At 56.9% G+C, this 26,740-nt stretch overlaps 1 protein-coding gene and 1 long non-coding RNA gene across 3 annotated transcripts; one reads left to right on the top strand and one right to left on the bottom strand.

Annotated features, from left to right (window-relative positions):
• The first annotated feature begins 2,680 nt into the window (after positions 1-2,680).
• Positions 2,681-24,958, top strand: ZSWIM4 (zinc finger SWIM-type containing 4). Of its 2 annotated transcripts, XM_025457749.3 has the most exons (15): positions 2,681-2,821; positions 4,320-4,459; positions 9,369-9,570; positions 11,347-11,703; positions 12,385-12,533; positions 12,654-12,804; positions 13,877-14,044; positions 14,697-15,056; positions 16,566-16,703; positions 16,949-17,203; positions 17,753-17,888; positions 19,933-20,087; positions 21,326-21,489; positions 22,454-22,535; positions 22,919-24,958. In XM_025457749.3, the coding sequence occupies exons 3-15, from the start codon at positions 9,456-9,458 to the stop codon at positions 23,776-23,778; spliced, it is 3,090 nt and encodes a 1,029-aa protein (XP_025313534.1). In that variant the 5' UTR covers positions 2,681-2,821; positions 4,320-4,459; positions 9,369-9,455; the 3' UTR covers positions 23,779-24,958. The 2 variants fall into 2 exon arrangements, with proteins under 2 accessions (XP_025313534.1, XP_025313533.1); XM_025457748.3 differs by lacking the exons at positions 2,681-2,821; positions 4,320-4,459 and adding an exon at positions 7,009-7,378.
• LOC118351597 (uncharacterized) lies at positions 4,724-8,359 on the bottom strand. The gene is made up of 2 exons (XR_004807256.2): positions 8,111-8,359; positions 4,724-5,014 (listed from the first exon to the last, which is right to left on the bottom strand). It is a non-coding gene; the product is annotated as an uncharacterized LOC118351597 (long non-coding RNA).
• Positions 24,959-26,740: the final 1,782 nt, after the last annotated feature.

Below are 26,740 nucleotides of genomic sequence, written 5' to 3'. Positions count from 1 at the left end.
GGGGGGGGGGGGGGGGGGGCTTGATCTTCAAAGTCCTAACAGCTTCTATTTATGTAGTACTGCCAGTGGTGCAGGCACTGTTCTAGTGCTTTCCACACCACCTCAGCCCCTGCAATGCCCTGGTTAGGTCATGTAGAGCCTCTCTCCTGCTCCCTCCTGGGCCCCTCCATCATTGTCTGCAGTCTGTTGGACTGGACAGTGCCTGTGAATCATTCAAGACCCTGACAGCCTTCCTGCCCTCCCCCTACTGGGGTGTGAGGAGCAAGTCGCAGCTCCAGAAACAGGGCTGCACTCTGGGTGCCACTGAACTGCCACCTTTGGGGGATGCAGTGGCACCTGTGGGTACAGACAGCTGCACCCTGATCCCCTGCTGGCCTCCCCTTCCCCAGCCAGCTGAACCCACCCCAGACAGCTTTTTTTGGTCCCACACAGTGGTGGTGAAAAGTCCTTAAACTACTAAAATTTTCCTACAAAGTAGGGGGCAGCCACTATGGAAAACAGTTTGGTGCTCCTCAGTTCAGCCTAGAAAGATCACATGACCCAATCTCATGCCCAAAAGGATTGAAAACAGGGATTTGACCAACAGCTTTGTCCATGAATGTTCACAGCGGTGCTAGTTACAGTCCCCTAAAGAGACACAACCCAGGTATCCCTCAACAGACGGCAGATAGCATGTGTACCTGTGCAGGGGAGTATGCCCCTGCCATCAAAAGGTACGATGCGCCCGCACGCTACACCATGGATGAACCTCAAAAGCAGGCTGAATGGAAGAAGTCGGCCGTGTGGTGCCAGGACTCCATTTGTGTGAAATGTCCAAGACAGGCAAATCCACGGGGAGCCAGCGAGCAGACCAGTGTTTTGAGGGAGTAGGGTCGGGGAGGGGGTGATTGGTAATGGATGCTGGAGTCCTCTTTTGGAGTAAGTTTTGGAACTAGACCCACGTGGTTGCAGAACAGTGTGAATACTGAATACCACTAAACTGTACTCTTTTAAAAATATATTTTTAAAGACTGACTTAGGGGCAGCCCGGTGGCTCGGCGGTTTAGTGCCGCCTTCAGCTCAGGGCCTGATCCTGGAGACCTGGGATCAAGTCCCACATTAGGCTCCTTGCATGGAGCCTGCTTCTCCCTCTGCCTGTGTCTGCCTCTCTGTGTGTCTCTCATGAATAAATAAGTAAAAAATCTTTTAGAAATAAATAAAATAGAGACTTATTTAATAAAGAGCATACAGGGGCTGGGGCAGAGGAAGAGAGAATCCCAAGCAGACACATACACCCCTCCCCCCACCAGGCTTGGAGACCCATGCAGGGCTGGAGCCCAGGACCCTGAGGTCATGACCCAAACGGAAATCAAGTGTCAAATGCTCAACCAACTGAGCCACCCAGGTGCTTCTGAATGTATGCTTTTAAACGGATTTAATGTGTAAGCAATTTCACGCCAAAAAAAAAAAAACCTCCTAATTTACAACTTAAAAAAAAAGTCGGAACTTGTGGCAGCAGAGCCCAAATTTGATGGAAAGACTGGTTTGGGGTTTCCCCAGCCCCAATGCTCACGTTTAGGGGGCAGGGAGATGGGGTGGGAGGGCAGGTCTGAGTTCAGTGGTGTCTCATGCATGCGCACACGGCGTGCACACCCTTCCTTGAGCCCCCCGCCCCTCAGGCATCCCAGACTTCCCTGCCATCGGCCCACAGCACAGCAATGTCTCCCCTAAGACAGCAAGTGGCTTCTGCCTTTTGAGACGGAGCCACTTTGCCCACTGGGCATTTATGCTCCACCTGCTAGGTAGAGCTGAGAACTGGCATTCTAGTGGGGAAAACCCAGGAGAGCCCAGTCTGCCCCCTCCGGACCACCTCCCCATCCTCTGTGTCCTACCTCCTGCTGTGGTTCCCGCCCCTCCCGGATGTGACCCTGGAGAGCCTTCCTCTGCCCTCCCGCACTTCCACCCCAGGAGTGGTCACTCGGCTGGCACCACTCTATAGACTTTTCTCCTTTGCGTCTTTGTTCACTGCTGTGTCTCCCCACACCTAGGACGGTGCGCAGGAGGTGCTTAATGAACAGGTGTTCGTTGAATGAAGGCAGTAATGAATTGTTTTCCCTTTTTTGCAAGGAAAAGTTTGCATTTCAATGAATCAGTTCTGATTATTCAGTGCATCATCTCTATACAACACACCCTTCCGGGTTATCTGATTCATAGCATTGTCTTTGAACTCTCAGCTCTGGAGATTTGTAAGCAACTGCTAGCAATATAAAACCACTTATCTGTAGACATGCAAATTCCATCCCGGCCAGCAGAGGTTTCGTTGACAACCCTCCTCCCCTATGGAAAAAACAAGTTGCCCCCATCTGCACGTTTGTTTGTGCAAACAGTCTGATAATGTGAAAGTGCCTGCTCTCCAGACTCTTTTGAATCGCCTATAACATCTGCCTGGTTCCCACATGAGTTCAATAAAAATGTTAGCACGTGTCCATCTTTGTGTGTCTGCGAGAATCATGATTTCTCCCTCTTCTGGAAATCCCTTGGGGTTTTTTGTTTTTGTGTGTGTGTGTGTGTGTGTGTTTTGTTTTGTTTTGTTTTTTTAAATCCCTTGTTCATCTTCATCTAGAATTTTAAGGAGGGCGAGGACTGGGAATGGGTGGGCTCCCAGTGCCTCCTGGTCCCTCCCTCGGCCACCAGGAGGCACCTGGAACCCAGGCCAACCCCACTGAGGCCGGCGGCGCCCAGGCGGGCCAGGGACTCCTGTAAACCAGCCGTCTTTGTCCCTCTGACGCCAGCCCTTTTGAGGAGGACCCCAGGGGCGAGGAAAGGCATTCAGGCGCAACAGGTATGAGGTCTGGAATGTCAACCCACTTGTTCCCCCTCCCCCCACCTCTTGGCCTCCCCAAATAGCCTCACCATCCCGCATGACTTTTCCCTCTATTCCTGTCCCCCCACCCCCTGCCCACTTAGAAGCCCACCACTGGTGCTGAAGCCAAGAGCCCCAGACTTTGGAAAATACCTACGCCTTGAGTTCAGTGCCAGTTTCTGCCACTTTCCGGCTATGGGACCTTCAGCGAGTCCTGTCACCTCTCTGAGCCTCTGTTTGCCCATCTATTAAATGGGGATCCTGACACCCCTCACTCAGCATGGAAAATTCTGGAACATGAGGGCTGGGAGAGCTGCCTTTGTTCAAAGAGTGGAGCCCCAGACTAGCCCCTCAGCCTGGCCTCTCTTGCCTCTCACCCTGGCCCTCTCTGCAGGGCTGGAGCAGTCACTAAATGCACCTTTTCAGACACAATTATGCCTTCCCCTCCTGCTTCCACCATCCCCCTCGGCCTGAATGCCCACTCGTCCCGGGGGGGCCCTGACACTGAGCCCGTGAAGTGTGTTCCAAAAGGGAAGAAAAGACATGTAAGAAGTAAAGCTTGCCAGTTGGGCAGGCCAGAGGGGCTGCATCGGAACCGGGAAGTGAAACTGCCCGGCTGGTTTCCCGCCTGAGTCAGCAAGGGTAGGGGCTGTGCAAGGGGCTGGCAGCCACCGAGGACCCTGGAAGGTTGGGGGGTGGCCACAGAGCCAGGGGCCCTATCCCCTTCCAACTGAGCCTCCAGGGCCACCCTATTTCCCATGGGTCTCGAGGACATGTGGGTTTGGGGTCAGGAGCTGTGGATGCCTAGACAGTGAGCTCACAGCGGCCTGGCGGATAAATGTGGCTTCCATCTCCTTGAAGCCCAAGCTCCCTGGCTGCAAGGAGGGAGGACGGGAAGACGTGTGTATGGCTGGAACCCTGCTCCCAACCTCTCCTCAAAGTGTTGCTAAGGCGAAGAACGGGCTTAGAGACTCCCAGGGCCTTTCTGACCTCACATATTCTCCTGAGATCACTGGGTGGCCTTGGGCAGCTTTCTTTCTCCGGGCCTCATTCCCCTCATCCTTAAAATCAGGAAAATGGAATAGAATGTTGGTGCTTCCCAAACTCTGTGGATTTGATCCCCAGCCAAGGCAGCAGAACCAGCCTGCCCACGGGGCTTGAATGCTGGCCCTACCCTTCCCTGCTGGGGGCCTTGGGCAAGTCACTTTTTTTTTTTTTTTTTAAGATTTTATTTATTCATGAGAGAGGCAGAGACACAGGCAGAGGGAGAAGCAGGCTCCCCACCGGGAGCCTAATGCCAGGACCCTGGGATCACGACCTGAGCCAAGGCAGACACGCAATGCTGAGCCACCCAGGTGCCCCTCACCTGACCTTCCTGTGCCTGTGTCTTCACCCATGAGATGGGCATGATGACGATGTTAGTATCTATTTTTGGACAATAAACATCCTCACTGTGTTTGTTATCACCCATTCTCAGTTCCTCCGACAAGTAGTCACTGAACTAGAACAGCCTAGAGCGACTTCAACATCTCAGGACGCCCACTGAAGCATGCTCTGGGGACCGGGACCCAGGCTTAGCTGGCACAGCCATGCACCAGATGCCGAGGAGGACTGCTGGTAAGGGCGCCCCCGGGGTCCAGTTTGCGAGGGGGAGCACCTGACACACAGGCTTTGCTGAAGTCCTCCTGGCCTCTCCCCACACCCCAGTTACTCCTTCCCCATCAGTCTATCTTTTTTTTTTTTAATTATTTGTTTATTCATGAGTGACAGAGAGAGAGAGGCAGAGACACAGACAGAGGGAGAAGCAGGCTCCATACAGGGAGCCCGATGTGGGACTCGATCCTGGGTCCACAGGATCACGCCCTGAGCCAAGGGCAGACACTTAACCCCTGAGCCACCCAGGCGTCCCCAGTCTGTCTTTTAAAGGCACGCAGCAATAAGTCTAGGGCTTCCCAGTCTGGGTGACTTCAGGCAAGCACTTCCTTCTCAAAGCCTCAGTTTCCTCATCTGAGAAATGGGGACCACGATCCCCACTTTGCCGCACTGGTTTGGAAGGCTTATGCGTGATAATGAGCAGGAACCACCAGAGCACCTCGAAGGTAGTCAGTGGGCTATTATCTGTGTCCTTTCTGCTGCTGTCACTGTGGCAGGCTGTGGTTTCTAACACCTCTGCTGTCCAATAGAAATTACAGTGCAAGTCACGTCTCTAACTTTAAATATTCTGATACCACATAAAATATAAAACATAGGGGGATCCCTGGGTGGCTCAGCGGTTTAGCGCCTGCCTTGGGCCCAGGGCGTGTGATCCTGGAGTCCTGGGATCGAATCCCACATAGGGCTTCCCTGCATGGAGCCTGCTTCTCCCTCAGTCTGTGTCTCTGCCTCTCTCTCTCTCTCTCTCTCTCTGTCTCTCATGAATAAATAAAATAAAATCTTTAAAAATAAAAAATAAAAATAAAAACAGGTGGAATTAATTTGATAATGTAAACTCAAACTTACCTAAAATATTATCATCTTGACATGTAATCCACACAAAAATTTGTTTTTAATATTAAAAAATTGTCTTAAATATTTTATTTATTTATTTGACAGAGAGAGAGAGAGAACAAGAGAGCACAAGCTGGTAGAGCAGCAGACTTAGAGGGAGAAGCAGGCTCTCCACTCATCAGGGAGCTCCATGTGGGGCTGGATCCCTGGACTGGGAGTTCATGACCTGAGCCGAAGGCAGAGGCTCAACCAACTGAGCCACCCAAGCAGCCCTTAATATTAAAAATTCTTAATGAGCTATTTTCCCTTTTTTCCCCTGCTAAGTCCTTGAAAATTATATTGGCAACATAACCCAATTCCGCCCAGCCGCATTTCAAGGCTCAAAGGCCACTTGTGGTCAGTGGTGACCCTACTGGACAGCACAGGTTGGAGGCAGTTTACTTTCCAGCCAGAAAGTGCAGCTGGAAATTCCTGGAAGGAAAAAGCCGGAGTTCCCAGATGCCGTGGGGAGACTGGGAGCAGCAATCAGGCCACTTAGGGACCAGCTTGGGTTGTTCCTGCTTTGTAGACATTTCAGCGGAGTGGGAGCCGCGGACGAGTTGGTTCAGGCAGTAAGTTAAGTGCTGAGTGACTGCTGTATGCCTGATGCTGCTCCTGTGCTACCAGTTACACAAACTACTGCCACTGGGGGTCTCGGTGGAGAGGGGAAGGGACAGATATTAAGCAACTGCTGAACTCGATAAAGAAATGTGATCACGGAGAAAAGTATGGCGAAGGGGAAATGTGGGGTTTTCTAAGGACAGTGGAGAGGAAGGATGGCGTGGGTAGCGGGGCGGGAGGGGGCGGGGGGCGTGGCCGCCGATCGCGACCACGGGCGGCTTCCGGGCCAGAGAGGGTGGCCTGGACGAAATGGGTCAGGAGAACAATCGGAGCTGATCAGATTTGACAACTATTAGTTGAATCTTAGGAAATTGCCTCAAATTTTAGTAGGTCGAAAATCAGCAATTTCCTGTGATTCAACGTAGTATCCAGGGCATAGAATGGGTGAAGGGTTTTTAGCTTGGGGCTTGGGTGAGGCTCCGTTTCTAGAGAAGAGGTCTGCAGCCCCCAAGAGCCCTACCGAGGGGGTCTGTGATCCCCCACCCCACCCCCCAAACAACAAAACTGGACTCCGCGCCCAGAGACGCTGAGAGGGTTTCTCGCCGCACACAGCCCAAGGGAGGAGGGGCTGAGCTGCTGCCTTGGAATCCCGCCGCTCAGTCTCGCTCCCCGGCCGAGCCGTGTTGATTGTCCCCTCGCGGAGCCCGGAAGCGACCCTCAGTAAACAAAGCCGTGTGTGGGCGCAGCCCCAGCTGCCCGGGGCGCGCTGTCCAGCCGGAGGGGGGCGGGAGAGGAATGTTGTGAATGAACCCAGGGCCCGCCCCGAAACTCCGCATAAGGCCTGCGCCGCGGGGGTCCTCCCGTCCTGATTGGCCACCGGCGCCCCATGATGGACAGCGCAGCCCGATGAGCACTCTGATTGGGCTTCCGCCGTAAGACAGGCAGCACCTCCGACCAGTGAAAAGCGAGAGCTTGCTGACGAGTCTGGAGGTGCAGCCAATAGTGGAGGAGAGCCTCGGAGGCCGAGGGGGGGGCCAATGGGGACGGGCGACGGGGGCGGGACGACGGCGGAGGATAAAGCGGCGACTGAGGCAGCTTCATTGTTGTGAAGAGTCTTAAAGGGGCCGCATCACCCGGCCGGCCCGGCGCGGGGCGGGGGTGGGTGCGGCTGGGGTCCCGGGGCGGCAGAGCGCAGAAGACGAACTGGAAGGCGGGTAGGGGGCGCGGGAGCCGGCGAAGCCAAGCGGGCATCGGACCGACCCCCGATCAGGCCCCGCCCCGGCCCCGGCCCGGCCGATGGACCCCCCCGCGGCCAAGCGGAGCCGGGGCTGCCCCGCGGGACCGGAGGAGCGCGATGCCGGGGCCGGGGCCGTGCGCGGCCGGGGCCGGCCCGAGGCGCTGCTGGACCTCAGCGCCAAGCGAGTAGCCGAGAGCTGGGCCTTCGAGCAGGTGACGAGGGGTGAGGGGAGGTGGGGGAGGGACGCACCCCCAGCCTCTTCCCGACCTGCCTTCTCCTCCCCTGCCCAACCCCGGGCCTCGGAACCTGCCCCCATACGAGACACTCCCAGAGGTCTCCGGGGTCCTTAAGTCCGCCCTGAAACACCCCCTTATCCTCCCATTTCACTCCCCCATTCCTCCTGCCATCTCTGCCCTCCAGCCCACAAGACACAGGGATGCCCTCGGCTCCCTAGATCCCAGCTCAGGAACTTCCTCCTCTCACAACCCTGGGTACCCTCTTTTACCACCTCATCCTCAGCTCCCAATTAAGGCACCCCATTCAGTCCTCACTCCTACAAGCCGCCCCCACTTGGGGGACACCCCAGATCTCATCCCCTAGCGACTCTAGATCTCTGCCCCACACCCCCAGTAGAGACCTAACTCCCCCATTTCTACAGATCCCAGCCTCAAAATACTCCTTTCTGTCCCTGATGTGTGCCTCCAGAACCCACCAATAGGTGGGAATACCCTGGGGAACCCCCTCACTCCAGATCCTTCCCTGGAGTCCTGCTTCCCTCCCTCAGTACTTCTGGGACCACCTCCCACCTGAGACTGCCCAACCCCTCCAGTGTCAGGGTACTTCTCACATTCCCCATTTCCCCCGATGTTCATCCTCTCTCTGCCCCCCAGCCATTCCAGTCCTTCCATAGGTCCTCAGCAAGGGCACGGCCTGGGTCATAGTACCTGGACAGGTGCACCTGGAACCTACTTCTGTAGTTTCTGGGGGTTCTGTCCCAATGCCCCAGGGCTGGGGTGATTAGAATCCCCTCTTCCAGCCTCAGAGTGGACTTCTGAGGAGTAAAGATGGGGCTTGGCCTCGACCAAGCCCTCTGCAGTCCCCATAGGCTCTGCCTCTGTCGAGCTTTGAGGGGGTGTCTTTGCTCCCTGGCTTCTCCAGAGTTAGGAAGTCTGCCGGGACTGATGAGTCTGGGCCAAGTGTGGATGGGGCAGGCTCTGATTCATGGCCTGGAAAATCCCTCCTTAGTCATCTGCCAACTGTCCCTGAGGCCTGAGCCAGTAGTCACTGGTCCTCCCACTTCCCCCAGAAACCCAGGACTGGGAGTTCTGGGAGGTCACTGCCCCTTTATTGTGGTGTGAGACACCCAGCATAATCCTAAAACCATCTCTGATGGTTCCCATGTACCTGCGCCGATCAGGCCTGGTGCTAGGACAGCTCTTGCTCCTCAGAAGCTCACAGAATCCTCTGGGGTCCTTTGGAGTTGTTGTTATCCCTCCCACTTTGAAGAAACTAGAGCACAGAGAGGTTGAGCAACTTGCCTAAGGTCACTCAGCCAGTGAGTAGCAAGCTGATTGGAACATAGGTTCAATCAGCTTGGTTTACTGCTGGAAGCCCAAAGGGTTGGTGAGGACACCCTCCCTTCCTGCAGGCCCTTGGAAGCTGAGAACGAAGCCTGTCTTGGGTGTTGGAGCTCACCAGCTGTGAGACTAAGCAAGTGGATTCACCCCACTTCTGAGCCTCAGAGTCTCCGGGCTGCAAAATGGGGTGATAACTAGTATTACTGAAATGTTGCTATGAAAATTATGGGAAATCACAGGCTCAAAGCATTTAGCATTGTGTAGGCGGAGAGTATAGAGGCCTGATCACTATTCTTACCACTTTGTCTCCTTTTCTCCTGCCCCCTCAAAGCCCTGGAAGTGGGGCTACATTATACTAGGACCCTGGGACCTGACATCCAGGAGGGAAGTCACAGAAAGTTCTAGAACACTAAGTACAGGCCAGGTGTTACTGTAAGCGCTTTATGTATATTAATGCATATTTAATCCTCATGATACTCCGGAGGCGGGTGCTGTTAACAATCCCCACCTCACACTTGAAAAAAAACAAGCTCAGAGAGGCAAAGTGACTTGCTCAAAGTCATACTGCCTCTAATTGGCAAAGCTAGGATTCAAGCCGGTTTCTAACCCACCGCCCTCCCCGCAGGTTGAGGAGCGGTTCTCCCGGGTGCCAGAGCCGGTCCAGAAGCGCATTGTGTTCTGGTCATTCCCGCGCAGCGAACGGGAGATCTGTATGTACTCGTCGCTGGGCTACCAACCCCCGGAGGGCGAGCATGATGCCCGGGTGCCCTTCACCCGAGGGCTGCACCTGCTTCAGAGCGGGGCTGTGGACCGCGTGCTGCAAGTGGGTGAGTGCTCGCCCCCCACCCCTGCTGGCCACGGAGGTCAGGAGGTCCAGAGCAGGCTTGGAGGAGGAAGGAGTAAAGGAGGGCCTGGGCCAGGGTCAGGGGACGTTTCAGACCTCTGGCATCCATGCCCAGATTTTACAAGATATTGTGAGCCTAGGATCAGAGATCTGCCTAGACCTCAGGCAGCGGACTTAAATGGGGCTGGGGATGGGGTGCGGGGGGGAAGGATGGTGAACCAGAAAGCAGGGGAGAGGAGGTTCCAGAATTTAGGCGGCAGGGACCAGGGAAGGGTGGAGGACTTAAGTTACTTCTAGATCCGAGGTGGAGGGCCACTATGGGGTTTGGGTACAGGATTCTGAGCTAAAGGCAGAGGTGGTCCTAGAGTCCTTGGACAGTTAGACTGGTGGGTGGGAGAAGAGGTGGTGACACGGAGGAGGGCAGCTCTGAAGCAGCGCCGAGGAGTGGTTGCAAACCAGAAGCAAGAGATTTCAGACCTCAGGCAGAGGGACCCAGGGATGCTATGGGACCAAGGTCGAGAGCCAGAGGTAAATGACCCCAGACCTTTGGAAGCAGGGGCCTAGGGGAGGGTTGGAGGCAAAGATTTAGAGCCAGAGATGAGAAGGAGTCTTAGACCTCAGGCAGAGAATTTCAAGTAGAAGTTGGGATCAGACGTTTAGGGATGGTCTCATACCTAAGGCAACGAGGTGTAGGTGGGAGCCTCGAGCAGAAGTTTGGATCAGGGTGAGGGGTGGTCTTAGACCTCAAGCAGTGGTGTCCAAATGAGGGTAGGGGGCAGAGGTGTGGAGCTAGAGGTGAAAGATGATTCTAGACCTCAGCTAGTGGGTCTCAGGAGGGGACATGTCAAGATTGCGCCAGAAAACAGGGAACACTCCACCTCCCATGTGGAAATGCCACGTCTCCTAGCTGGAGGCAGGGGCTTGGCCAAGATGACCCTCCCTGAACCTTGTCAGCCTGGGGGCCCCCTTTGCCTGGACATGGCCCAGCCCGCCACAGGCTTGGCCATCTTCAACCGGTATGAGGAAGCCGCCGTCTCTCGGCATGACGCAGCCAGGGCCGGCTGGGGCCTGAGCTGCCCAACCAGTTGGATAAGCCTGGCATCTGGGCTCCCCAGGGGCCAGGGAGGGGCAGGGGGTGATGGGGTGGCCTGGCCCCTCGCCTGCCACATCAGCCCCTCACCCGCAAGTGTCATAGGCCTTGGGCATCTTCCCAGGAAGTTACCGGGCTCCTAGAGCCCAGGCCCTATCCATGGTAACCCAAGGGCTGAGAAAACCACCTTCAACAACATCGCTGTGATTTCTTTTTTTTTTTTTTTTTTAAGATTTTATTTATTTATTCATGAGAGACACAGAGAGAGAGGCAGAGACACAAGCAGAGGGAGAAGCAGGCTCCCTGCAGGGAGCCAGATGCGGGACTCGATCCTAGGACCCTGGGATCACGATCTGAGCCAAAGGCCCAACCAACTGAGCCACCCAGGCGCCCCTTTCACTGTGATATTCTTCAGAATTAGAGCAGGAATAAGCATTTATTTAAGACTTACTGTATGCCTGCAGGGCTCTAAGCACTTACCAAATATTAGCTCATTTAATCCTTTACAAACGCATGAGGAAGATGTCACTATTGGTTCACACTGGACAGAGGTTAAGCGGCTTGCGCCAGGTTACTCCATGGGATTTGCACCTGGGTCTTGCCGCGCACTGTGGACGAGCACCCATCTCTGGGCTGACACAGCGGCGACTGGTTTGGCTTTGGTCTTAGGGTTCCATCTGAGCGGAAACATCCGGGAGCTGGGGGGCCCCGGAGAGCCGGAGCGCCTCTACCACGTCTCCATCAGCTTTGACCGCTGCAAGATCACGTCTGTGAGCTGTGGCTGTGACAACCGTGACCTCTTCTACTGTGCCCATGTGGTGGCCCTGTCACTGTACCGAATTCGGCATGCCCGCCAGGTGGAGCTGCGGCTGCCCATCTCCGAGACGCTGTCCCAGATGAACAGAGACCAGCTGCAGAAGTTCGTGCAGTACCTCATCAGCGCCCACCACACCGAGGTGCTGCCCACTGCCCAGCGCCTGGCAGACGAGATCCTCCTGCTGGGCTCTGAGATCAACCTGGTGCACGGTAAGGGCACCCGGGGGCCTGAGCACGGGGCATCCGTCTTGGAATCCTCAGGGCCCCTTGATCCTTGAGTGGGGGGTGAGGGGGAAGCCATTGCCTGAAGTCAAGGTCCCACCTACTAAGTGGCAAATCCTGGACCTGACCTGGCCCCTGGCAGATGAATGTTCGGAAATCATCCACTGGGTGGGGGTTCCCCAAGAGCACAGGAGTGTAGGTGGGGAGGGCATGAAGGGTATGTGTGGATGTTGGTGGGTGTCAGGGGTGGGGTACAGGTGGGTGATAATCCGGGAGGTGGTGTGAGCTCTTGGGAGGGTTTGGAGCTCTAAGAGGCTGTGGGAGGATGGGGCAGGATGGAAGTGGGGGCGTGGGGGAGCGGTGGGTGGCACGGATGGATAGTTGAGGATGGCGATGGGTGGATGATGGGGTGTTGGGGTGAACTGCTGGTGTGGGAAGGTGGATGGGGTGAGCCGATGGATGGCTAAGTAGGGCGGGGGGTGAATGTGGAGTTGGCGGTAATTGACCTTGACGGTAATTGACCGCAGGGTCGAGTGGGAGGGGCTTTGACTGGGACCGAGGTGGGACCGAGGTGGAACCGAGGTGGACCCGAGGTGGACCCAGGCTGGGGGCAGATGGGGCTGCTGGGAGAGGGAAAACCCCAGCCTCCCGCTTCCTCCCTCCGCGCAGGCGCCCCAGACCCCACGGCGGGCGCGGGCATCGAGGACGCCAACTGCTGGCACCTGGACGAGGAGCAGATCCAGGAGCAGGTGAAGCAGCTGTTGTCCAACGGCGGCTACTACGGCGCCAGCCAGCAGCTGCGCTCCATGTTCTGCAAGGTGCTGCGAGGCTCAGCGGGCACGGCGGGCACAGCGGGCACGCGGGCCGGGGACCTAAGGCCCTGGCGCGGCGCCCCGCCACCTCCTCACCACCCCTGTCCCCGTCCCCTCCGGGCACAGGTGCGGGAGATGCTGCGGATGCGGGACTCCAACGGGGCGCGCATGCTGATCCTCATGACGGAGCAGTTCCTGCAGGACCCGCGCCTGGCCCTGTGGCGGCAGCAGGGCGCGGGCATGACCGACAAGTGCCGGCAGCTGTGGGACGAGCTGGGTAAGGCCTGGCCCGGGCGCACAGTGGACCTGGGGGCTCTGGCTACCGGGTCGTGCTCACCGCGACATTAGCGTCGGGCCCCTGGATCCTTCCTGTGGTCATTAGCGCCTCGGATGCAGGAGGTGCTGTCCTGAGTGCCGGGCTTTGGGAAATGGGAGATTAAAACCCTGCCCTTGTGGAGCTGACACTCCAGTAGGGGACACAGACAAAAAAAAAAAAAAAAAAAGTACAGACGCATTAGTCCAGAGGTCCTATTGCCTTCTCTGTAATGGCCTCTAGTCACTCTGGCTTTGTGGGCCACTGGTCTCCGTCAGGGCCTCTCAATCTTGTCCCTTGCCGCAGAAAAGCAGCCACAGACATGCCACCAGCTGGGCAGGGCAGCATTCCAATAAAATTATATTTACAGACATTATTTATGGAAAGTTCATATAATTTTCACAGGTCACAAACTATTCCTCTGATGTATTTTTCCCCCACCATTTAAAAATGCAGAAGTAATGGGCAGCCCGGGTGGCTCAGCGGTTTAGCGTTGCCTTCAGTCCAGGGCGTGATCCTGGAGTCCTGGGATCGAGTCCCACATCGGGCTCCCTGCATGGAACCTACTTCTCCCTCTGCCTGTGTCTCTGCCTCTCTGTCTCTCATGAATGGATGGATGGATGAATGAATGAATGAATAAATAAATAAATACATAAATAAATACATAAATAAAAATAAAAATGCAAAAGTAAGTCTTAGCTTTCAGGCAATTCAAAACCAGGTGGCAGGTTCAATTTTATCCACAGGTAGAGGTCTACTGACCCCTGTAATGACAGGGTGGTGAGTGCTATAGGGGGAAAAAATAGCAAGAGGAGTCTGGAAGCCTGGGTTCGAATTCTGGCTTCCCACTTTCCAGCTGTGTGACCTTGAGCAACTACTTTTACTTCTCTGTGCCGTAAAGTGAAGAGACTATCAGTTCCAACCTCAGAGACTAGAGATGAGGGCTAAGCAGAGACCAGTTGCCAGCGCATGGTAGGCACTCCACGAGTGTGTGCGGCTACTGTTGGAATGACTGTTGAGCCTCCTCCCTGTCCAGGGGCCCTGTGGGTGTGTGTCGTCCTGAGCCCCCACTGCAAACCAGAGGAGCGGGCGAGCTGGCTCCAGCTGCTTGGCAAGTGGGACAAGCTGGATGTGTGCCCGCTGGAAGAGGGGAACTACTCTTTCGACGGACCCAGCCTGCAGCCCACCGTGGCAGTCAGCCCAGGTAGGAGAGGGTCCCTGCCATCCCCCCAGAATACTGGCCTACGGCCTCACCTACCATCATGGTGCTCTAGGGGAGAGCAGACGGCCCCCAGCCTTGCCTATCCTCCCCACCGGGAGGGAGGGAGTGCCCAGGCAGGGGCCATGGGCAGTGTGAAGCACATGAAGTGAAATGCTTAACATTTACGCCTTGTAATTCTGGGCTGGTCTCCTGACTCAGCCTCCTCCTGGCCATGGAGGTGGGGGTGGGGTTGGAGTGGGGGGAGGGACTGAGAGAAAAAGAAAAAGATATCAAGAAGAGAGAGGCAGAGCTGGGGAAAGGGAAAGACACAGACAGGAGAAAGAGGGATGGGAGATGGGGACAGAGACCGAGGGAGGAGGAGAGGAATAGAGTCTGGGGAGGGGGCAAGATGGACAGAGAGACACGGACAGTTATTCACCCTCCATGGTCCATTGGCACAAAGGGCTACAATAGCTACCCCAACACATTCGCATATGTGAACACACATCTTTGGAGGGCTGTTTAAAGGATTTAGGGAGATGATACCCGCCCCCATTGCTGTACCCAGAGTCCAGTCCCAAGCTGGCGCTCGGTCAAGGGGAGCCTGCCTCAGCCAGGGCCCCCTCACCAGGCCATGTGGGCGCCTCTCCTGCAGGCCCAGAGGAAGAGGAGGAAGAAGAGGAGGCGGTGGCCACAGGTTCCCGCCACACCGTCTTCGGCCGCGCCCTGCAGGCGGGATCATTGCACTGGAGTGACGCCCACCTGCAGAGGATCCTGGCCAGCGACTCGTACGGCCCCAGTCTCACGGGCACCATCAGTGGTGAAAAGCCAACCTTTGATCCCCAGGGCCGTCCACTGTGGCTGGGCGAGCCCTTCCCCACTGCCTGCGCCCGAGTGGACACCCTGCGTGCCCACGGATACCCCCGCCAGGCCCTGCGGCTGGCAGGTGCCATCGTCAACACTCTCCGGCTCCAGCGGCGGCATCAGCTTGAGAGCTACAAGCAGCAAAAAAAAGGTGGGTGCCACGACTGTCCTATTCCCCCCGGGGCTGTAGACACCAATGCTGATTGTGGGGCACTGTGGCAACCCTGGCATCTGTGGGTTCCTCTTGGGGTCCCACCAGGAAAACCAGACCACCTGAAGGAGTCTTGAGCCAAAAAGATTTTTTTTTAAGATTTTATTTATTTATTTATTTATTTATTTATTTATTTATTTGAGAGAGCAAGCGAGAGAGAGAATACAAGCAGGGGCAGAGGGAGAGGGAGAAGCAGGCTCCCCACTGAACACGGAGCCCAATGTGGGGCTCAATCCCAGGACCCTACGATCATGACCTGAGCCAAAGGCAGACGCTCAACCCCTGAGCCACCCAGGTGTGCCTAAAAATAATGTTTAATACAGGAGATTGAGGGCTCACAAAAGTACCAGAAGGGCTGCGGGATTGAAAGTTAGGGAAGCCACTGTTCAGGTTCAAGAGCCTGAACCTCAGAAGCACAGGGATTGGGGTGCCAGTGAGCTCAGCAGGCTGCAGCCCCCACTGGGGGGCCACTCCCAAGAGGGCACTCAGAACCTGCTAGCAAAACCTCATGTCTGTGCCCTGCAGACAGCCACACACCTGCTCACGGAGGCTGCAGGAGAATCAGGGCCTCATCCTATCCCAGCCTCCCGGCCTCCCACAAAGGGGCCTGGGACTCGCAGTTTCTAGGCTTCCAGACCTGAGGTACAGGGCGGGTGCCAATCACAAGTCTTTCAGGAACCCAGTCTGGCCAGATCTTCCAAGTTTTCAAGACAGGTCAGAAATCTGGATTAGGTGATATGCAATTTACTCATTTTTAAACATGAGCAACAAATTCAGATTTGTATTAGGAAAAAAAAATCTTTGTGGACCAAAGGAAGGAGGCCACCAGTTTCATGGTCAGGGTGATGGGTTGGGCTGATAGGTCAGTAGTCAGGAAATTAACCCTGGGGGACCTGGGACCCCAGCAGAGTCCTGTCCCGGCCTACAGGTACAGGGAAAGTCCCCCTGTCCCCAGAGCAGGTGAGAGCTATGCTGAGATCTTACAGATGTATAGGAGTTTCTCACAGAAGAAGGGGAGGGTGGAACAGTGTTCCAGGTAGAAGGAACAGCAGAGGCAGGAGCCCAGAGGCAGGAGAGAGCATGGCTCATGGGAGGAGATTGGAGAATGGGGCTTTCAGAGAGGGACAAGTGGACACATGGTGCCCTGAAAGCTGCTAGCACTGGGGAGAGATGGAAGGGATTAAGAAGAGAATGGCACTGGGGGGATGTTGTAGAAAGCACCCAGTTTTACTGCCCACCCGAGGTCTGGCTGTGGGACAGGAGGCCAAGGCTGTGGAGGTGAGGGCTGCTACAGTTTACCGGGGCAGGCAGGCAGGACGGCTGCTGGGTGGGTGTTTGGGTGATGGGCATTGGGCGGGTGCTGGGAGACTGGGCTAGGTTCAAGGAGAGAAGCCCCCCCGCCCCAGACTTGGGGGTGGGCAGGCACTGAGCCCTTCATACTGGGTGCAGAGCTGCTGCAGAAAGGTAACACCTGCATCACCAACACGGAAGGATGGGTGGGCCACCCCCTGGACCCCATCGGCTGCCTCTGCAGGGCGCTGCTGGAAGCCTGCCGCCTAGAGGAGGAGACCCTCGCCCTTTACCCAGGTACCCACATTGGGGCCCCTGGGTGGACATGGGACATCTCCCCCTCCCCTCCCCCACCCCAGCCCAGTGCCCCAAGAAAAGAAAATGGGGCCACACTCTTACCCTTGGTCACGTCCCTACATTTGGCCTCGCAGAGGCCTGACCAGTGCCTAGAGCACCCTGACCAGTGCCAGGAGCCGACAGACTTCGCTTGCCAGAAGGAGGCAGCATCCCCCTCCAGCAGCCCTGGTACCCATTTCCCACAGACTCAGGCCCCGAGAAGCGGAAGGCGGCCTACCAGCACGTGCCGGTGCCCGGGAGCCCTGGGGAGTCCTACTTGGCGCTGGCCCTCGAGGTGGCTCTGCTGGGCCTGGGGCAGCAGCGGGCCCTGCCGGAGGGGCTGTACGCCCAAGACAAGGTGGTGCGCAGCGAGGAGCAGCTGCTGGCCCTGCTGGAGGAGGTGGAGCTGGACGAGCGGCTGGTGCAGGTGCTGCGCAAGCAGGCGGGGCTGCTGCTGGAAGGTGAGGGCCCGCCCCCGGGCCTGGCTCTCCCCGGGGGCGGGGCTGGCTCTCCCCGGGGGGCGGGGTCTGCCCCTTCCTCTGGTGGCCGGTGGCTGCTGGATTCCGGAGGCTTCGTCTCCTGGTCCTTACAATTCGCTGCTACTTTGGCAGTGCCTGACAGATGAGATCAGCCCTTGGCTCCGCTCCCTAGAAAGTGCTGGCAGCCAATACTGTTGGCTGGGAAGAGGCCCCGCCTCTTGCCCCCCTTGGAGTCCAGGAGCCTAGTCCTTGTGAGGCCCCACCTCTGGAGCAAGTGTAGCCCCTCCTCCGCCTTCCGGTCCGCCTTGTTTCTGTGTCCTGTCCGCCACCAAGGGGTGCCCAGGGTCTCCTAAGGATTTTCCAGCGCTTTTCTGTCCCAGCCCCTCACCCTCCGGGAGCTCCCTAGCCCCTAGCCCTAGCCGCTCTCTCCCGGGGCCAGCCCATCCTCTACTCGGCCTGGGGCGTCAGGAGACTCTGGGAGGGGTGGAGATGAGCTCTCACCTGGGGGCTGAGCTCAGCATGCCCCTGCAGGGGGTCCCTTCAGCGGCTTCGGTGAGGTGCTGTTCCGAGAGAGCGTCCCTATGCACACCTGTGCCCGCTACCTGTTCACCGCGCTGCTGCCCCACGACCCCGACCTGGCCTACCGCCTGGCCCTGCGAGCCATGAGGTGAGAATGTGCAGCTGGGAACCCGGCCCTGGGAATGGGCAGCACTGGAGGGAGAGAGTCGCCCTTGGAGCCCCATCCTCCCACCTGAACCCACAACTTGGTTACTTCAGTCGCCCTCAGGCTGGCATTCCAAGTTGCCCCGTGCTTTTGATTATTAAATATACACGAGTATTATTATTTTGAATTTGAGAGAGCGCCACATGGCACAGGATTCAGAGTTGTTCTCCAAACACTTTTGTCCAACCTAGCCAAATCTCTCTAAAAACAAGCAGTGTCACCACTGTCGTCTTCTCTATCCCATAAGAATCAAGATTTCTGCAAACCCGTAATCTGGAAATTGAAGGCTGGTCTCCCTTTTACACCCATGATACATTCTGTGTCTGTCTTGCACCTTATTTTCACTGAATGTGCATCTTAAAGGCTTGGTTGTATTGCACAGCATGTGAACTGTTGTTAGGATGTACCATAAAGAACCAATTTAGAGTTGATAGACAATTGATGCTATTTCCCAAAAAATATTGCAGTGAATAAACTTATAATTTCTCATTTATACCAACGGATCACAGAAGCAAAATTTTAAAAGGCCCTCTGGGTAGTACACCATGCCCAACAAATAAGATGAATTCTGTCCCCAGTCTCTGATCTCATCACCCAGAGATATCTATTAACCACTTAGAGTGCATCATTCCAGAATATTTAAAAACAGTAATCTGTGAAGAGCTCCAATTTCTAAAGCAGGTAGGCACCAGCCCATAACAGTGCATGGGCCAGATTTGGCACTTGTTACCCCTTTAGATAAGAGTGGCTTTTTATATAAAGCGTTTGAAAATAAAAGACTATTTTGTGACACATGGAAAGTATATGAAATTCAACTTTCAGTGTCCAGCAATAAAGTTTTATCGACACACAGCCACGCACATTCATTTATGTATTGTCTGTTTTTGCGTGGTAATGGCAAAGTTGAGTGATTGTGACAGAGACCAAATGGGCCCGAAAAGCCAAAAATATTAACTGTCTGAACCGGTGCAAAAAATTTTTAAGATGGTACTGACCCCTGGTCCAAATCTATGACTCACATTACCTTGTGTAACCTTACCAACCTAGAGAAATAAACATGTTTGCCCTCATTTTACACATAGATGCGCTTAAGGTGTGTCCAAAGTCACATGTCGAAGAGATTTCGATAATATTTGAAACCAGCATAGTCTTGCTGCTAATTGAATGCTGTTGATCATATCTAACGAATTTGAGGAACTTACTAAATACAAAATACGTATGTAGAGTTGAGCCGTTTAGCAACATACCCTAGCGGGCATGTAAAGTCATTCCAAAAACATTTGTTGTCCTACCACCCGTTGTGTACTGGGCATTGTTCTGGCTGCTGGAGATGAAGCAGTGAACAAACTTGTCACAAATGCCTGCCCTCGTGGAGCTGATATTTTAGTAAGGGAGATAAAATAATAAATTATTTTAAATAATTATTAAATAAATTCACTAACAGGTAAACTATTGTGTGTCAGATGGTGACCTACAACAAAAAAGGTATGGGAAGAGTTGGGAGGTGGGAATTTCACAGGTGGGAGTGCCAGGAAGAACCCACTGAAAAATATTTGAGTAAAGACCTGAGGGAGGTGAGGGAAAAGCTGCAAGGATGTCTGAGGAAGGGGGTTCCAGGCATATGCAAAGGCCCTATCGTAGGACTGTCGGGTTGTATTTGAGGGATATTGAGGGGAACAGTGGCTGGAGCAGAGTAAGAAAGGAAAGTGGGGGTGACAGAAGGACCACTAGGGGGCTGCATCAGGACCCAAGCAGTCTCCTCACATTTTTATCAGTCCTTGATGCATGGATAGAGCATTGTTTATTTAATCAACCTCCAAGTGATAAGCACAAACAGTACTCCAGTGAACATCTTGCACACACATCTTCCGCCTTCCTGGATGCCTGCGGGTTGGCTTGCCCAAGCAGAGAGGCTCCTCCAGTTGAGGCAGGAGACCCCAACCTCCTGTCACCATGGGCTTGCTTCTCCCTCCTCTGCCCCCACCAGGCTGCCTGTACTGGAGACAGCATTTCCAGCTGGAGAACCTCACCCCAACCCACTGGACTCCATCATGAGCAACCGCTTCCCCCGCTGGTTCATCCTTGGCCACCTGGAGACACGCCAGTGCGAGCTGGCCTCTGCCATGCTGACAGCTGCCAAGGGTGAGGACGGCGGCTGCCCCTTCTCTCCCCCACCATCCTCCTCTACCTTCTCCTTCCTTCTCTCCCTCATCCCTTCCTCTTCTTTTCATCCTTTCAGCAAGTTTCAGTTTTCCTTGAGCACTTTCTAGATGGGCCAGGCACTGTCCCAGGTGTTGAGGACTGAACAACACTGTTCCAGGTTCCGTGCCCTGTGGCATTTCATTCTAGGGGGAGGCAGACAGACCCTAAACGAGGTCAAACACTTAGTGATGTCACGCAGTAGGCAAGGAGGAAACAAGGGCCACGGAGGGGGAGAAGCAAGCTTGGCTTAAGCCAAGAGAGCAGAGCTGTTGCCAAGGTCTGGCATCCAGTCACCCTGAGCCACCATAAAAGCACTGCGGACCACGTGGCTTAAGCAACAGACATTTATTTTCTCACAGCTCTGAAGTCTGGAAGCCCAAGGTCAGGGTGCCAGCATGGTGGGTTCCCAGGGAGGACTCTCTTCCTGGCTTGCAGACAGCCACCCTCCTGTCATGTCTTCACAATGCAGAGGAAGAGAGAGCTCCCAATTTCTTCCTCGTCTCAGGAGGACACTAATGCCATCGTGGTGCCCTACCCTCATGACACCGCCCAAACCCAAAAGCCTCCTAGAGTCCCCACCTCTGAATACCACCCTGCTGGGGATTAGGGCTTCCCATGACTTTGGGGAGGGTTCAGTCCAGGCTAGGAGAGCCTTCCAGGCAGAGGGAAGAGCCAGTGCAAAGACCCTGAGGCTGGATTGTGCCTTGTAAGTTTGAGGAACAGAGGAAAGCCTGTGTGGCTGAAGTGATAATTGTAGGATCTGAGCCAGTGATAATAGCAAGAAAAGTTCACATTTCTATAGCTCTTGGCACATTAAAGCCTTTCAAGTATGGGCTCACCGAGGCCCTGTGAGGCAGGCACCATTGCATCAGTATAACCCATTTTACAGACGGGGCAGCTAGCCATCACATAGCTAGTGATTGAACCCCGGTGTTCTGGGTCCAGAATCACTGCCCTTAACATGAGGGGTCCCGAGGTGGCCTTCTCCACTGGGTGGTGGGGAGAGGAGAGAAGAGAGGGAGTGCCAAGAGTGGTCTGGATCTTCCCAGAACCACTGCCGGGTGCCTCCGCCTCACACGCGCACACCTGGGTGGAGGAACCTGTGTGAACAGGTCAGGCAGCAGCAGGGGCTGGCGCCAGGGGTGCTGACTGAGCCCTCCTCCCTCCCTGCACCCCAGGAGACCCCAAGTGGCTGCATGCGGTATTGGGCTCCATCCAGCAGAACATCCACTCGCCTGCCCTGCTCTTCAAGCTGGCGCAGGACGCCTGCAAAACGGCCACCCCGGCCAGCGCGCCTCCCGACACCACGCTGCTGGGCATTGCGCTGGAGCTGGGCCTGCAGGTGAGGGACAGAGGGAGGACGGGAGGGGGGATGCTGCCCAGGAACTGGCCTAGAAGGGAAAGGTCTTAGGAAAGGGTGCTGCTGGAAGGGGTGGGGGGGCGGAGGCGGGGGGTGCTCTGAAGCACCTCTGCGGACCAGGTCTGTGGTTGCAAGTCCTTGAGGCAGGGCCTGCGAGCTGGGGCCATCCTCAGGGGCCGGGCAAGGGCTCTCCTGCTGGGGCAAGTCAGAGACCAGCACGGGTGCTGCCTGTAGGTGGGGCGTCGGCGGCGGGGTGTGGGACCCGGAGGGGGCGGGACCTCCAAGTGAGGCCAAAGTGAAGGAAGAGAAGGGAGAACAATTTGGGGCAGGCTTGCAGGATAGGGTGGGACCTGCCCAGGGAGAACCGGCAGGCAGGGGACCTGCAGAAGGTAGAATTAGGGAGTTCCTCCCAAAGAACCTCCTGTGGGGGCGTGGAACCATCCTCAGGCGTATGTGGGAGGCGAGACAAGGGAGGGGTCCTTTAGAGAGGTGACCCATTCCTCCCTCCTTAGGAGCTTCCAGAAGGCAGAGTCCACCAGACAGGACCTGGAGAGGGGGTCTGGGGGAGCAAGTAGGGTAGGGGCTTGTTGGGGGTGGGACCCGAAGAAGGTGGGGACAGGGCAGGTGCCTTGTTTGGGGCCACGAGGGAATCTGCTGACACGAAGCATGGAACAGCAGGTACTGTGCAGACTCTTTACCTGAAAAACTGCACTCATTTCCTAGAAGAGCCTGGAGGTAGAGACTCTTAATCCCCATTTTACAGAGGAGGAAATTGCAGTCCCAGGAGGTGGGACCACTTATCCAGATCACATGGCTTTAACTTCCTAGTCTCCTGGGCCCCTTGGGATCCCAATCTCCCTCCGATGGCGATCCCCCTCGATCCCCCTCCGATGGCCAGCGCGAGGTTCTGGGGTAACGCCCTTCTCTCTTCCCTTCTGTCCTGCAGGTAATGAGGATGACCCTGAACACCATGACCTGGCGGCGGAGGGAGATGGTGCGTTGGCTGGTCAGCTGCGCCACAGAGATCGGTGAGAGTTCCCGAGTGACCCTGGAAGCAGGCAGGCACGAGAGAGAAGCAGGGCCTTTGCCCTGGCTCAGGCCCGTGCTCAGGGCTAGGCTGGCAGGGCTGCAGGTTGGGGGGTCAGCTGGACAGAGGCCTGGAGGCTGACCAGGCTGAAGTGGCTTGGAGAAGGGACCGTCACCCTGAAGTGTAGTCCCATGCATGCTCTTCCCACCCCTCCCAGCTGCCCCCTGCTCATTTGGCAAGGTGAAGTGCAGTTTTTGTCAGGCCTGGGGTGGAAGCGGCGGGGTGATGTCTTCAGCCCTGGCTGGTGGGGATGGCGGTGGGAGGGACAAACCCGTGCACACCCATGCGGTCCCCAGGCCAGCTTTGTCCTCCTGCCTCCCCCAGGCCCACAAGCCCTGATGAATATCATGCAGAACTGGTACTCCTTATTCACACCAGTGGAGGCTGCCACCATCGTGGCGGTGACGGGCACCACTCATGCCACGCTGTCGCGGCTGCAGCTGGATGCTCCTCGGCGGGAGGAGCTCTGGGCCTGTGCGCGCACCCTGGCCTTGCAGTGCGCCATGAAAGACCCGCAGAACTGCGCCCTGCCCGCCCTCACCCTCTGCGAGAAGAACCACGCGGCCTTCGAGGCAGCCTACCAGATCGTGCTGGACGCCGCGGCCGGCGGCCTGGGCCATGCCCACCTCTTCACCGTGGCCCGCTACATGGAGCACCGCGGCTTACCGCTGCGGGCCTACAAGCTGGCCACGCTGGCCCTGGCGCAGCTCAGCATCGCCTTCAACCAGGACAGCCACCCCGCCGTCAATGACGTGCTCTGGGCCTGCTCGCTCAGCCACTCGCTGGGCCGCCACGAGCTCTCGGCCATCGTCCCCCTCATCATCCGCAGCATCCACTGCGCCCCCATGCTCTCCGACATCCTGCGCCGCTGGACCCTCTCAGCACCTGGCCTGGGGCCCCTGGGGGCGCGCCGGGCCGCCAAGCCGCTGGGCGCCGACCGGGCGCCGCTCTGTCAGCTCCTGGACGCCGCGGTGGCGGCCTACATCGCCACCAGCCACTCCCGCCTCACGCACATCAGCCCGCGGCACTATGGCGACTTCATCGAGTTCCTGGGCCAGGCCCGTGAGACCTTCCTGCTGGCGCCTGATGGGCACCTGCAGTTCGCCCAGTTCTTGGAGAACCTGAAACAGACCTACAAGGGCAAGAAGAAGCTCATGCTCCTGGTACGGGAGCGTTTCGGCTGAGGGGCCGCGGGCGGCAGCGGCGGGGACCCCCTTCGCCCCTGCTCCTGTGGCACCAGCTCTCTCCATCAGGGGCCTCACCGCTGGAGGCCTGTGTGGCATTTCAGTATTATGTCAGGGAAGGGGCCCGGTCGGAGCTAGGTGGTCTTGCCTGCTGTCCCCCCAAGCCCTGCTGGAGGAGGGGACATGGGGTGGGGGGGGTGACGCGTCCTGCCACATGCGTGCCTAGGAGTGTGCGAGCGAGTGTGCGAGACGCAAGGATCAGAAGCCATACCACCACCCAGAGGCCTGGAAGGGAGTGTGTGCTTGGGCAGCCGGTATGACCCCGCCTTGGGCACCCCAAAAGCAATAGGCAAGCTCTCCCTCCCCAAATTCACAGGCCTGGCTTGGACTGGGGCTAGGGGTGGGGGCTGCGAGGCAGGACTCTCCAAAAACTGGCTCTTAAAAGTCAGTTTAGCAGACCCTCCCCACACCCCACTCTGAGTGGCCCGCGGACTTGGTTAGGGACTTGGTTAGGGCGTCTACATCTCCCTTTATACCCTCCCCTCACTGCCTCAGGGGCCCCATTCCGCAGCCCTGTGCCCGAGCCAGGCTGCCCAGTTGGTACCGATGGCTCATCCCCACTGAAGGATCTAAAGAGGCCTCAGGCCTCAGCCACATACCTCACCCCCCTACCCCCACCCCGTCCGGCCAGGACTCCCAATCCTGAGGATGCCAGGGTCCCAGGGCAGCCTCGAGGGGTCACTGCTGTCCCACCCCCTACCTGCTAGTCACTGGACATACAGCTCAGGAACTGAGCCGGGCTCATGCTGTCCTCAAACCTGGTGTTGGGGGAGACAAGCCCAGGAGAGCCAGGGACCCCCAGCCCAGATCTGGAAAGAAGAGAGGTCGGCATCTTGGCTGGCTCTGGCTCTGGCTCTGGCTCTGTCTTTCTCCTCCTTTGTGTCCCTGATCCACCCCTTCATCTTACTCTCTCTTCCCGGATTTCCCTCTACTTTTCCTTTCTATTTGTGGCTCTGAATATCAGCTGCTGTCTCTCGGGTCTCCCTTGCCCTGTGTTGGCCCGGGGAGGAGGGAGTGTCCCACCCCCATCACCCCCCTGTCTTTTCTTCTCTTGTAATTAAGGACAAAATCATTGTCATTTTGTAACTTTTTTTTTCTATTTATTGAACCGTATATTGTATTTCCTTTTTCCTTTTTTTTTTTTTTTTTAATACTGAACATGGCTTTTGAGAATCAGGTGTGTCCCGACCCCAGACCAAGGCCCTCTGGTCCCTCCATAGAAAACCTCTAGCCTCAGCTCGCTGCTCAGGGCATAACTCCAGGCGAGGGGTGGAATGGGAGCAGCTGGTTTCCCCCAGTGGCGGTAGCGTAGACATTAGCACGTAGGGCAAACCCCAAGAGAAGCGCTTTATACCTGCCACCTGTTACAACACCTGTCCCAACGGCCCTACAAGACGGGAGACCATCCTTTCCATTTTACAGACGAGAAGACAGGTGCCAAAGTTTAAGGAAAAGCTACCCATTTTAGGAAGAGGCAGAGCTGTGCGGGAGCCACGGCCCCCGCCCACGTCGGGCTGCACGGCCCCCGCACTGCTGGGAATGGCCACTAGGGGGCGCCCTGGCTCCAGACACCGCTCTTGGGGGTGCTTGCGTCCGAGCTGCTGAGCACCCGAGGCCGTGTCAGGTGCTGGGTGCACCTGGCGGGGAAGACGCCCCCTCCTCCGCCACCACCACACGCACACAGGACGCGGGGCTGGGGCTGGGGCTGGGCCTTGGTGGGCGGGCTCCGGCGAGAAGGCGGGCGGGCGTGGCCCGGGAGGGCGCGGCCGGGGCGCGGCGGGGCTCCGCTGCACCGGAGGCCTTCCAGCCCCCAAACGGGGCGCGGCGAGGCCCTGGGGGCTGCGGAGGAGGCCCTCGGCTGCCTGCCTTCCCCGGCTCCCTGAGACGCAGGGCCTCCCCGGGGACCTGCCTGCCTCTGGAGACTGACGGGCTGGGCGAACAAAGCGTGTCTGGGTCACTCTCCGGGCCGGGGCAGGCGAGGACAGGCTTCCCGGAGGGGCGGGGCCGGCCGCCAGCGGGAGCCCAGGCGGCGCGCGCACTCGTGGGCGGGGCGTCGGCAGCGCTGGCCACAGCGATTGGCTGGTGGCGCCGCCCTCCGCCCTAGAGGGCCAATTGGAGGCGGGCCCATCTGCCCCGCCTCGCCTGTTCCCGCAGGTATGTGCCGGCGGACTCCAGCTGGCCGGCGAGCTCCGTAGCGCCGCCTAGAGGCCTGACCGGGTAGAGGCGGCGGGCGCGGAGCGCTTGGCATTTCCTTCACCCTTGTCTGAGCTGCCTGCAGACGCGGTCCTTGGGCTTCAGGGGGTCCCCCCATTAGCTGTGCCCCTCTGCTCTCAAAGTCCTCCAAAAAACGTCCCCCTTGGGCCTAGGGATTCTCTCGGGACACAGGCACAGCTCGAACCCAAGTTCCCTGCCAGAATTCTCAGATACCAGCACCCCGAGCTGTCCCTTGAGTCTCAGCCACCCCCAGCTATCCCTAGCTCAACATCCTCAGGTCCCAGCCATCTCTGAATGCCCAGCGTTTCCCTCAGGGTCACCCTCGACTGCCACCACTGCCAGGTTGGGTTGGGTTCAATCCCCCTCAGCCCTGGGCTTGGGACATTCCTCATATGGCCTCTGTCTGGGGTCCTTCCCAGAACAGTGCTACCTGTCATTGCATCTGCCCTGAAAGTAAGGATTTCCCTCAGGGTCACCTTTCCAGCCTTCTCTGCCCACATGACTAAACGGTGGCCTTCCTCAGAACACCAGACAGGGATGAGGATCTGTGAGGTCAGAAGGTCAGGCTGCAGAACAGTAAAATGAGGACCACCCACCCTCCCCACCCAAAACGGGGATGGGAGGAAGGAGTAAACCATAAACTACCAGACCTTCAGGAATGAGGCAGGGAGCAGCTTTTATTTAACTG

This window comes from Canis lupus, chromosome 20, assembly GCF_003254725.2.
Source record: "Canis lupus dingo isolate Sandy chromosome 20, ASM325472v2, whole genome shotgun sequence".
Classification (NCBI taxonomy): Eukaryota; Metazoa; Chordata; class Mammalia; order Carnivora; family Canidae; genus Canis; species Canis lupus.
The sequence above is the reverse complement of the archived record's forward strand: the minus strand, read 5'-3'. Positions and strand labels throughout refer to the sequence as shown.